At 34.0% G+C, this 13,908-nt stretch overlaps 1 protein-coding gene across 1 annotated transcript in view; it reads right to left on the bottom strand.

Moving 5' to 3' along the window:
• Positions 1-509: 509 nt before the first annotated feature.
• The window catches only part of Cul1 (cullin 1), a 32,506-nt gene continuing 19,107 nt past the window's right edge, over positions 510-13,908 (bottom strand). The window contains exons 14-19 of the mRNA XM_089648208.1: positions 13,002-13,120; positions 11,425-11,545; positions 10,143-10,243; positions 9,873-9,978; positions 5,020-5,133; positions 510-4,488 (exon numbers count right to left, since the gene is read on the bottom strand). Of these exons, the coding sequence (XP_089504334.1) occupies positions 4,408-4,488; positions 5,020-5,133; positions 9,873-9,978; positions 10,143-10,243; positions 11,425-11,545; positions 13,002-13,120 (642 nt within the window). The 3' untranslated portion in view covers positions 510-4,407. The remainder of the gene's footprint in view (positions 4,489-5,019; positions 5,134-9,872; positions 9,979-10,142; positions 10,244-11,424; positions 11,546-13,001; positions 13,121-13,908) is intronic.

Below are 13,908 nucleotides of genomic sequence, written 5' to 3'. Positions count from 1 at the left end.
TCGGAATATTGTTGACCCTGTTTAAAACCATGCCAATTATATGAATAAAAAATCGGTTCGTTACCAACAGATTCCCCCCAATCCTCCCGCTACTCCATTCATCATCTTTCCATTCTCACCATCAGGAGATCTATTCCAAAAACAACTAGATATAGCACCAGTTCCATATCTACGGTAACTGGAACTGCAGTGACAGCCGATTTCAAATACCAACCATTTCTAATTCAAATAACTGCAGAAATCCTCCATGTTTTTTGCTTCTTTGCCACGGACACTATAATTTCGAGTGTATCTTACGGCTTACACATTTTGCAGGCGGAACAAACTATCTATTAAATAAACATTCATTTGTATCCGCTAAATCTACACTAATGACACCACCAACTGGAAAGTTGAGCGTGACAAGCTGTACAATTTTTTTATGGCAACACGGTCATTCAGGACAAGATTCGCCTTTAGCACAAATTTGTATAAATAAATATTATCAGAGGTAAAAATGAACAAAAAAATGAATGAAAAATTTTATTCATATTTTCAATATTTCAATGAATATAACTCCAACAAATTCATTTATTAGATTTATACATTATAATAATATTATGGTAATGCTTTATTGAGACATTTTCAAAAATCACAATCAACTATTTTACTCATTATTCAATATCAGAAAAAGGGGGAAACCGCCATCTTGGATAACATAAAAACGGCGGCAAAACAAACAATAGAAAAAAACAAAATGGCTGCTCGACGCGATTTTATTTATTGGAGATCTTAATTTAAGATTATACACAATACGTATACACATTGTGGCAATTACACTTCAAATCATGTTATCATTACATTCATAATAATATATATTTATGTACATACATTCCCATGCGATTTAATTCCAAGAATTCCAAAATAAGCCAAAAACATTTCAATTTTACATGGGCAACTTTTAAAATCTTAAATAAGCGTATCAAATTATGATACCTACTGATTTTTAATTTTTTTAACTGATATACAATCTTACTGTTTTTTTTTTAAATAATATTTTTTGTCGCATATGTAAATTCATACTTACGATTGAATCAAAATTGAATAACAAGCCCTTTGCCAAAATTCATTGTATCAAAAAATTTTTTGGTAATATTTTCACGCAAGATAAAATAATAATTATAATAAAAAAAATAAAAAACCTAACGTAACCTAGAAACTTAAAAAATAATGTTAACTGGTAGTAAAATATCACTCATTTTCTTTTCTCTTTTTCACTTCATAAAATACTATTACGTATGAGACCGTGTCAGATATTGGCAACACCAATTATTCAACATACACCCTCACTCACCTTACAAACATACATTTCTTTAAAAGCTTTAGATTTGGTGTGCATTAATTTTTTCAGTATTATTGATGAGTTCAAAGCAATGAATCATTCGTACATTTAAATTCTCACCGTGTCCCGTAAGAAACAACTCCACATGTTTCAGTCTAGATAAATAAATTCGCTGTTCCGCATTCACGCACTTGATTTTGATTAATGTAGCAAGACCGCAAGCAAAACAAGGTGCGCAGATGCGTCTCTCTTGCCATGCGCAGAAAGGGCGTGATTTATCAGTAGTTGGTTAGCTCTAAATGGTAGCTTGCAAAACCGCACTCGCTGCTCGCGCCCTTTTTTTTTCTCGCATTTTTGTTTTTGGTCGAACAATAGTTTTTTTTTTTGCTTACCGTGAAAATATTATCTACACAACATAAAAAATAAAGGTACATAACATTATAAGAACTCACATATGTAAATATTAAAATTGCGCTAGCAACAATAGTTATTATTGATGTTTGATATGACATTCAAAATCAATCATTCGTATAAAAGAATTAATTTTAAAACGGCAAGTTGAAATAAGGACTCTAAACCAGTGGTTCTTGACCTTTTTGGGGGTATGAAACCCCACCAGTTACATATGCGCATTCACCGAACCCCTCCTAATTTGAAAAATTAGTAGTAAATGTCTATGGTCCGTTTATAATGACTATGGTCATTTTCGGGCGGCCATCTTGACCGGTAATCGCAAGCTCTACCGCTGCGTGATCACCTGCAGCCAATGATGGACAAGCGGGGCATGTCACCACGAATCATATAAGTCGGGGGTCTTGACCTCCACCGAACCCCCGAGACTGACTCACCGAACCCCTGGGGTTCGATCGAACCCAGGTTAAGAACCACTGCTCTAAACTTTACATTTGCCTCGATGATGAACATTGCAAAAGCTTCCCGAAACGTTGATTCAAGAAGGAGGAAGGAACAATGTATTATCCGACTCAAAACATAAAACAGCATAATTGTTGCACTTGAAATTTTGGAATCCTTCGAAATAAACAGCGACGGAAAAAAAACTATGCCTACGTGTAAGGAAACATTTTTAGGATAACCGTAGATAATGATTTTAAGCATAGAGTAAAAAATAAAGTATTGAAATGTCTACAACAGTCAGGACATTATTGTTTATATTTAAATGGAAAATCATTGAATAAACTCTTAACCCATTTACAGTAGTAGAAATTATGCTTATCAGTGAGAAACTCCGTGGTGTGATGATTAGAACACATGACTTTCGGTATATATCAGTGCTTACCATAGAGAAATACAAACGAGGAGATAAGCCATGGAAGCATGCTGACGCATGTTGAGCTACTACCGATCTGCAGGGACTATTAAAGCGGTGGTTGCAGTAGCATGGGTGAACGTTTGCGACACTTTTGTGAGAGCAGTTTCATAACAATAATGGTTCATGGCCCATCTCCCTTGTTTCTATTACCTGTGGCGCTTACATATATAACATTTTGTAATCTGAACCTTGGAGAAAATACAGCTTAACAGCTGTCGAGGAGGCAAGTCAAGGCTCTATGTATTTTTTTAAAACAACATTCTACCGCAGTATTAGTGAGATGTTTTAAAGTAATTAGATTTTTAATATTCTCGTTAATTTAATATATTTAAGATCGTTCTTTCAAGGACACTGTTAGTTTCAATAGTAAGTCGACGGTTGCAGATTGCACAGAGGGCCCATAATGAAAAATGATGATTAGATTAAATGTCCATGCATACAGTAGAACCCCGTTAATTCGAACCCTGTTAATTCGAAAAAATGCGTAATTCGAAATTTTCGCCAAAAAAATATCTTCTGAAAATTTGTTTCATACCAAATGCTTTTTTAATTCGAAATTTGTTAATTAGTAATTCGAAATATGTTTTCGTCCGCGCATGAAAATTTGTTAGTGTAATTCGAAAAAATTCAATTTTTGCGAAAATAAGTCATAAAATTCTGAATATGAATGACAGCCATGGCGGTAAAAGGCCGATAAATGTATTTTTACGTGGTTATACATCGTCCTAATGAGTATTATTATTTTGTAAATCCGAATCGATTTACACGGGAATGTCTTTTTTCAAATTTATTTCAAATATACAAGTTAGAAGGGTCAAGACAATTCGTTAATGTCGTTAATTCGAAATATGTCTAAAATTAAATTAAATATAATTTTTGGGAATTTACACCAAATATCTGGAATTAAAGGGTCGACCGAGACGGAAAACCGCTGCAAAATTTCCATTAACGCGTAAATATATCGTATTTTTATGAATTTATTTCGAATATCTGCATTTAAAGGGCCGGCTGCGCAATTTCAATTTACGCGGAAATATATTGTATTTTTACAAATTTACTTTGAATATCTGAGTTTAAAGGATCGACCGCGACGGAAATTGGGCGCGAACTTTCGATTTACGTGGAAATATATCGTATTTTTATGAATTTTCTTCGAATGATTTTAAAAGGCAGGCTGCGACGGAAATCGGCCACGAAAATTTGATTTATGCGGAAATGTGTCGTATTTTTAAGAATTTACTTTAAATAACTGAATTTGAAGGGGTACCGGCTGTGAAAATTTGATTTACACATATGTATTATTACAAATTTACTCCAAAGAATTTGTTAATTCGAAATTTGATGTCCCGTGGTTTCAAATTGACGAGGTTCTACTGTATAGATATATTGTGTAAACGTAATTCAGCCAGATTGAGATTGGCTAATTCTAGAGCACATTGTATTATAATGAAATTGCTGTGTCAGACAGAACCTTCCTATTGAGACAGTTCTATCTGACACAGCACTGCTATGAGATTATGGGCTCTAAACTAGCTTCCTTTGGAGCCTACAATCGCGTAACATTGCTGTAAATTAACCTTGCAAAACCAAGTAGCCAATTTGGCAACCTTACAATAGTGATTGATTAGTACATAATATTGATAGTAGGTTGTTTATTTGTTTGGTTGGTTATGATAGAAGGGTGTATGAAGGTAAGTATACGTTGGAGAGAGGAGAGTTGGTAGTGTGGGGGGTTAGGTTTGCGGTGCTTGTTCCATCACGCCAAGTAACTGTATGTGTCCTTTTGCCCTTCTGTTCTCTCCAGATATTCCTTTTCTATTAGAATGTCTATGCATTTCTGTAACAAAAAAATACAATAATTAATCATTACACAATTCAATGTCTGCATCGTCTAGCAATACTCGCAAAACCATAGATAATAAAAACAAAGGGAACTGGGCATAGAAACATGCAAAATTTTGCTGACTATCAAAGCAGCTAAGAATTGAAAGTTATGCATTTGGTATGTAGGTAAAACGAAGACGGGGTGCCACTGTGCGTAGACACAATTTACAGTAGTATGGGTGTATACAATCTAGGCGACACAGATTTTTTTTTTTACATTCACCTAACACAGGAGGCCATGATGAAAATAATTTCCCTCAGAGCCTGTGTCATCTTTGGGGGTGCTGTGAGAGGGACTTTTTAAGGGAAGAAATCAATAAATGGTTCCGGGGGTGTCGGTACCCAAACTCCCCTCCCAAATTTGGCCGCACCTCCCGATCTTGCACGCCATTTCATACTAATCGTTGTTTGGGTGGATATTTCAAAGTCGTTATTGCATCATATTATAAATCAGTAACAAAGGTACATAAAATGTCAGGCTCACCTTGATAACCTGTACCCTGGGCTTGAACCTGGATGAGAGCTGGTTCAGAACCTCGGCCACCAGCTGCTGGTGCTTCAGGACCTTGCGCGTCTTCATGATGCGAACTATCGCAGCCTGCAACACACATTACATAATAAATAATACATTTAAGCATTCCCCAAATCAAAGTATGTAATATCACACAGCCGGGAATCAAAGGGTCAAGCAATAAAATCACTCATGTGCCATATATATATTTAAACGAAATATATCAATGAACAAATGATTGGCTTCTAAAACTCAATGTCGAAAAATGCACTGTCCTACGTGTTAGAAAAACTAACCCTACACTTGCCTACAAATTTAATGGAACACCTCTAAAAGCAGTGACATTACAACAAGACTTAGGAGTTACCATAACACAGGACTTGAAATGGGAACCACACATCGCTGGAATTGTGAAAAGAGCAAATTCACTAAATCAGGAAAACCTTCCTTAACCTAACACCGGACATGATGTTAAAAATACATAAAACATATCGTCACCTTAAAGCAATAGTGGGATATCTTGAAAAATGCTGTTCTGAGATAATAGGACTTTTAGGTTTGCGTGAGCTCTAGCAGCATCAAATTAACTAATCTTGCAGATTAATGATATAGTATAAGAGAGGTAAATTATTTAACATCAACACAAAATTGTAATAATAGAAAAATAATTAATTTTTTCATACTAATTTTGACAAAGTATACGTAAATCTGGAAATATCTCACTGTTGCGTGGAGTGTTTGGTAATCATCTCAAATTATCTCAGTGTAGCATAGTAATAATATTACGAGTTTAGATGGATAAATGAATTAATAATTGTTCCTCGGGAGATTTTTTCAATGTGTACGACTGTTTCAGGCTAATAATTGCTTTAAATAATTAATAATTGCTTTAAATAATTAATAATTCTTATTTCTGCATGTTTTTCCATGATGTTTATAATCATAAATACATTTTCAACAGTACACACCCACCTACTCCTATAGTTTGTCAATACGACAATTGACGATAGTAAGGTGGAATAAAAATGAAAAAAATATATATTTGTGCTTATAAATTTATTTATGAGAAGTGTTATATAATGTATATAACAAAAATATCAGAAAAACCTTAAGGATAAAAGTATGTAACAAAATTAACAGAAAACCAAGAATAAAAAGTAGGTATGTATCAAAAATAACAGAAAACCTTTAGAATAAAGGTATGTAATTTTTTTACAGAAAACTTTAAGAACAAAAAAATAAAACAAATATGTGTTGATTCCCTGGAAACCTACAATGAACCTTCATCGTTATTTTCTTCTTGTACATCGCAGTCTGTATTAGCAGTATTAATTAATTCAAAACAAATTATGAGGTTTTTTTGGTATAACACCACTTTGGCAAACAAATAAGAAATCACGATTTTTATTCGGTGGAATTGTAGGTGGAGCTGTATAAGCTGGTCCTAGAATTATACTTTTCTCATTCCGAACATTCTTTAGTCGCTCTCTCACATTAATGCTCTGATTAAATGGATCCTCGGTGTAGGTGCTTTTGTATTTGATAACTAACGATTCGTCTTTAGTGATCTGTAAAATCTTAACTTTATTCCAAATACATTTATTTTTGTCCATGTTTATTGAGAAATTTTTTCCAGTATTCTCACATACCTTCTTCCAGTCAATGAAGTCCGTTGTTTCCATTTCTGTTAACTTATAACGAGGTTCATTCTTCTTGGAACACTTTATGATCATCGCTAACTCCGTTGGAATAAATATTAGGCCTTGTTTTAAAATCCTGACCTTTTCTCTGTCGATGCAATAATGAATGGAGTCTCCTTTGTTCTCTGAGTGCCCAACAATAAGGTATATATGGGTAATGATTTGAATATCAAGTGTTCATAGTGCATGCATGTACATAGAAAATAAATAAAATTGTTTTTATTCTGTGCCACACAGTTATCAGAATAAAATATCACTTCCCGTTTCCCTTGGCAAAGGTCTTTTAAAAATGTGTACACGCAGGTAGATATTTCAATTGCGCATCTTTTAGCTACACCCTCATGCCGCATGTAACAATGGCCCTGTCTTGTTTGGTATTGTAAATACAGAAGTTATAACGTTTAACTTGCTCTTATAAAAAAATAGATATATTGCCATTTGGCAACGGCATAACAGGTTGAAAGTCATAAATGGCAACTACAGTATCATCAGTGGTCTTGGTAATGTTTTTATCTTTTTCTTGTCGAGATAGCTTTACATTCTGAATGTGTTCAGAATATTATTATTTTTTCTAATATCTCATTTGCAGTACTATAGTTGTATTATACACAAAATCCACAAAGGTTCTTTTTTGGTTAAAAAAAATATATATTGAATTTGGTATTGAATTGTATGTAGAGTGTGCAACATAGAGATTACATACCGAGACACACTTCTATTTGTACAAATTGTACATCTTTTGGATATTTGGAGATCCGAGATGATCCTGCACGATAATAGTGCGATTCCACTCTACTAAAGCTGTTGATGTGATTCATAACACCATCAACTAAATCATCCTTTTGCAGGAAGCTGTCTGTTTTCTTTTTAAATGCAGTGCTTATGGTATTATTGCTTATATCTAAGGTTGCCATAAAAAAATCTTACACATACGTATGTTATGTCCATCTCTCTCAAAATAATAACCACTATTAGCTAGCATTCATGGAATCATAAATATTAAAATATTTTAATCGATCAACTTCCAAAACAGATTCAGAACATTTGTATTTACAATTAGTACACAGTACAGGCTTAATTTGTTTTGCTCTGCGTATTTTTCCTGACTTTGCTACATACTCCTGACCAGTATTCACCTTCAGTTTATTTATGTTTCTCTTCCAAGATCACCCAACTTGTTGAAAACTATAGAGCTACAGTGAGACAATAAATTTATTTCAGTATTTTAAACGACCTTTTGAAAGCAACAGTGGGACAACATCAATATCTCAGTGTTGCTCTGAGTGACCGAACATTTCAATACTGAGATTTTACTTGTAACACTGGCAATTTTTTTTTTACAAAATATTCCAGTAATGCATCATGTAGAGCTCAAAATTTTACATCGAACTGCATACTTATCTCAAAAGTGTATTTTTCGAAGATATCCCACTATTGCTTTAAGGTGACGATATGTGCAACCTCTCCTGGAATATGCTTTCCAAATATGGAGTCCTTACTTCGCAAAGGATATAAATCTGTTAGAGGGAGTACAGAGACGTTTCACTAAAATACCAAGAGCTCTGAAAGATCTACGATACGAAGATAGACTCAAGGAACTAAGATTACCAACCTGACAAGAAAGAAGAGAAAGGGGTGACTTGATCGAGTCTTTCAAAATTTTATCTGGACATTACAGTTGCCCTAGCATCCAAGAAATCCTCACTACTAATAAAAATATAAATCTCCGTGGACACTCAAAAAAATTACCAAAACGCCTTTTGCATCTAATCCTAGAAAACACTTCCTTGCAAATAGAGTATTGGATGCTTGGAACAAACTCCCATAACATGTCATCGATGCAACAAATATAAATCAATTCAAAGCTCTATTGGATTCACATTTGGAGAGAAGAAAGGACTTAGTTCAAACTTAAAACAACTCAATTACTGTCAAACTTGTTGTGAAATCAGATATGAGCGCATCAGCAGAATGCTGCCTGCTCATTACATAGTAATAATAATAATAATGTTGAATATTCTGGTCAAATAAAATTTTACACGCAAAACACTTCAATTATCTCAACCAAACGTATGTTGACAAATTTTCGTCAAAGAAATGGTTGAGTATTGGAGAGTTGAGCGCAGAAATAGAAGGATTTATGCTTGCCATTCAGGTTAGAGTCATTAATACTAAAAAGTATAGAAAGCATATAATCAAAGATACAAATCAAATTGATGATTTGTGTAGAAAATGTTTGGCTTTTCCGGAAACTATAGAACATATTATATCGGGATGTTCTATATTAGCACCGTCCGAGTATACATTTAGGGACAATTAAGTTTTAAAAATAATTCACCAAAATTTGGTAATTAAACATAACTTGATTGACTGCCGTAATATAGTACCATATTATGAATACGAACCAAATTCGTTTTTAGAAAACGAATTTTATAAAATATATTATGATAAAACTATACTAACAGACCGAGCGATTAGTCATAATAGACCCGATATAGTTTTACATGACAAAATTAAAAAAATAACTTATATCATTGATGTCGCTATACCAAATTCCTGTAATATTCAAAAATCTGTTAGCGAAAAAATAAGAAAATACACAGATTTAGGAAATGAAATAAAAAGAATTTGGCATTCTCAGACTATAAAAATATTACCATTTGTTATTTCGGCTACTGGCATTATACCTAGCTCTCTAATTAAAAATTTAGGCGTATTAGATCAAAAATTTATATATAAAGATGCAAAAGTCGGTCATTTTGAACACATGTAGGATAACAAAAGATTTTTTAAATATTTATGTTGAGGGATCAGTAGGATTTATAGGCCCTGTTAGAAGTTCTACCGAGCCGAACCTTCTGATATGAAAATATCTGGAGTCGGTGAATTATTTTCCCATTTGATCTCTGTTGAGTTGACGTGTTGTTCTTGTATTCTTTGTATATAATGCACTTACATAATGTTGATTGACTAGATGATCATTTGTGGAAAAGTGCGTGGAAGGGTTTAGTTTTTCCTTTGGGAAAGATTTAACCTGGACAACAAAATCGGAAGTTTAAAAGAAAAAAAAAAAAAAAAATGAGGACCGCTGTATATAGAAAGATTTGATTAGAAACAATACAGTACCTGAATGAGCATCTTCCTGTCCTCCTCGATGTGCTTGTGGGTCGCCTCCTGTTCCACCTTCAGTTCTGTCTTCAATGGAATGTTTATGTTCACCCGTAGCTTCTTACTGCAAACAAACAAACAACACACACTGTTTAAAAAGTCTGACAGAAAAGGTGTGTAAACTTTATGATGCCAAATCTCATTGTTGGGAGTGTTTCTTGCTTATATCATACAAACAGATTATCTGCTTTAAGTTGTGATTAATTTATTAATTAATTAATGACTTACTTCTTGTATCCTGTGAATAATTCTATAACGGAAGCTTCCGTGAGTTCATTTTCATCATCTTGACAAACGAGTAATTTAGCCTTCAGCAGTATTTGTAATACCTGAAAAGTATTTTAGTACAATGTATTTTTGTTTACAAATTTTTTATTTTTTTATTTAGTTACTTTTTTAAATAATTAGGTACATTTTTGTATGGCACGTGAAAAAAAAAAAAAAAAAATTAAAACAGATCATTGAAGTCCTCCTCACTAGGAGATCCTGTGCTGGGGGGGACTATATATATGTTAGTATACGTTTTCAGCGACTAAGATGATGTTTTTAATATATTAGCTAGTTCTTCTTCCGATATTTCCTTAAGCCAAGATTTAATGTAGTTATTTTTCGTTTTCCTTTGTTTGATGTTGAGAGGGAGTTTATTATATAATTTTATTGCTAAAAATTCAGAGCTTCTTTGTCTAAAGGTAGAATTACATTTAGGAATATTTAGCATGTCTGCTTGGCTCTGGTTTTATGATTGTGAGAGGAGTTTGCCTCTGGTTTATTTTTTAGGTGATGAACTAGAATATTTTTAGCATAGATTTTTTGTAAACTTGGAACATGTTTGCTTGGTATGTTTCATAATTACTAATTAAAACATTATCCACAAATGAAACTGTTGGCAATAAGAGGTAAGGGGAGGGTAACAGTCCTCAAGCCATCCAAATTCATTGGCTTGAGTCAGTCTGTCAAAAATGTTGACAATTTGAAATATTTAAACTCTATGCATTGGTGGAACAATGCTACATTGTCCTGTGGCCTTCAAAATATACATGGTGTCCGGAAATTAACAGTACAAGCGAGATACTAGTGAATCTACATCACACGGAGAACCCAAAAAAAACTTTTTTTTTTCAATCTGAGCATATTGATTTTTTTTACGTGTCCATTTTTTTCCGTAATTGAAGGATTAAAAACTTTTAGAGCCGGGTTTACGCATTTAACAGCAGATACTAACCCCATAACGACAATTTTTTTTCAAATTTGATTAAACAGTTTTCTGCTTGTACTCGAGTTTCTGTGAATAAGTGAAAATCGTGGACAATCTCATAGGAAATCTCCTTCAAAAAAGAAAGTTTGCTAGTTTTGTCATCAAAAAAATTAATTTAGATTTTTTACTGAAAAATGGGAGTTGAAATGGTAACAGGGAATTAAAGGAGGTAACTTTGATGTAAAGTTCAAGTAAAGTAATGTTGTAAAGGCAAGTAATTATAGAAGAGTGGCAGACTGCAGACTGCAGACTCACCTGCATGAGGAAATCGTGTTTGATTCCGGTGTGTTGGTGCAACTGTTGTAGTGTCCAGGAAGTGTTATCATTGAACCTTAGCAGTACGGCCATTTGGAACGTGCTCGCCTGTAGAGTATACCTGAAATCATCCACATTTTAAATTATGCATACTGTCAATAATTAACAATAATTCAAATTTTGATGACAGTTAAAATAATTTTCTGTTGAAAATATTATATTAAAGGTAGGTACTTTATCGCTTGTAAACGGAATGATTAATTGCTTAACGGTTAAGAGTTAAGTATGGTCTACTGTTGAATTTGGATGCGACTTCTAGTTAGCTGCCCCAAAATACCTGAAAATATCACTTATTACTAGAGATGGCAAAATTTAGCATTAATTTTCAGATTTTTTAGCATTAACAATTGGAAATTTAGCGTTTTATAGCATTTTGAGGCATAATTTAGCGTTTTGTAGCAAAATAGATAAAAATGTATTTCCTGAATGTTTTTAACGCATATTTTAAGTATTTTTGGTAAAATATATGTTTAACCTTCATTTGCAAGTATTTCCATGTGAAAGATTATAAATCATTAATTTTAATATTAAATGAATAAGGAAGGAAACTCTAAGTACGGGTCGAACACAAACACAACAAATGCAGATTGCGATTAACATCAATAGGCGTAATTTATTTCGCACAAATTGTGCAATGTCAAAAAGCAATTTTAGCCTACAGTACAAAAATATTAAATATTTACACATAAAACAGTAACAAAATTATAAAAAATCGTAATGTAAATATCGATTTTTTGAAATTCTCACATATTATTTTAATACCCGGTATTTTCGGGAAATTCGCGCGTATTTCGCTAAATAGAATAATTTAGCTGAAATACGGCCAAAATCACGTTTTTCGCGTTAATTCGCGAAATAGAAATCACTGGAAACACTTTCAAATGCCTTGAAACGCAAAGAAAACTTATAAATGCCCTATTTTCGAAACATAAATATTTTTTCGCGTTTTTAGTTAAAACGAAATTTTGCCATCTCTACTTATTACAGGTCTTTTGGAGAAGGTCTTTTCTATTTGATTCCCTTATCTTAACGAATGGGTTTCAATCTTTAGAGCAGAGACATCAGGTGGAAATGCTGTCCTTGTTCTAACAGTAATTCAACGGAAGATACTCTGAGGAACTAGTGTCATTGATCTCTTTGATATTGGTGCAGTCGGAAAACATGCCAAATGCTCGTGCCCAACATTTGTACACAGTTTACGTTTGTCACACAAGAACCCGTTGCTTCTACGACTCGTCCAGTGGGCTGGGGAAAGATTTGCCTACACATCTTTTTTCCCCATTTCTGTAACATAGTTCTTCAAGTTCACTCCTTCCTTTCCTTAACAACACCCTTCACACAGCATCCCCAAGGATGACATAGGCCCTGAAAATTATTTCCCTCAGGATCTTCTTCGTGCTGGTGCAAGAAGAAAGGAAACCGTCTATCTTGAGGGTGTTCGACGAGGATTGTAAAATAACTTCACACAAAAAAGTTTGATGAATATTTGAATTGAAACTCCTCTTGTTTGAACTGGCCTGTTTTTGAAGCAGTTGGTGACCAGTTCTCCCTTGCTCATGTTGTACAGCCAGTTGAGTTTCCTTCCTGAATGCTGGCCAGAGTAGAATGTGGTGAAACGGTGGACTGATCTTGTCAACTGCAAAACAACAACAGTTAGATAAGACCTTTAGAAAGGCAAATATGAACTCTGATGAAGAAAGTTGCGGCCAAAATAGCCATCATACAAAGAGCTATACTAGCTAGAAAGGTCTATCTTCCTGTCCCTGTTCGTGTGCTCTCACTGGAACCATCGATAATATTTCTCTGAGGAACAACATATTTTTGGTACCAGCTCCTTTCGGAAAATTTATCAAAAATGAAAAAAGTAAAAAATTGTAAAAATGCAACAAAATATCTTTAGAAACCGGTTCCAAAACTACATCGGTCTCTGGTAACCGGAATCACAGTGATAACCCAACTTCAGGTATCAACCATCTCTAATGCTGGGTTAGCTAACCTTACTGCCACAATGTCAATGAATTAGACGGGCTCACGTGACACAGCCGAAAAATGATTTGATTGAAAGGAAGACGCTCCGAGGAACTAGCGTCATCGATACTTCTGACACCAGCCCTCAGTTGGGAAACACACCAAACGAACGGCCAACATTTGACAGTTAACATACGTCATGTAAGAATGGGTCACTTCTAGCACTTGTTATTGTTTTCAACAGTCTCCTACAATATGGTATGATTTGAGAATTTCACGGCCAAAAGTATTATAGTGATTTGTTTTTGTGGTATTATGCCATGTTGCGCTACCTATTTCTTTAGCCAACGTTTCGGACAGCATTGCAGTGTCCATCATCAGGGCAGATGTGTAATCAGATCAGAATGCTGTCCGAAACGTTGGCTAATGAAGGAGGTAGCGCAACACGGCATAATA

The sequence above is a fragment of the Hesperophylax consimilis genome, chromosome 27, assembly GCF_061612785.1.
Source record: "Hesperophylax consimilis isolate HC1 chromosome 27, BYU_Hcon_1.0, whole genome shotgun sequence".
NCBI lineage: Eukaryota > Metazoa > Arthropoda > Insecta > Trichoptera > Limnephilidae > Hesperophylax > Hesperophylax consimilis.
The sequence above is the reverse complement of the archived record's forward strand: the minus strand, read 5'-3'. Positions and strand labels throughout refer to the sequence as shown.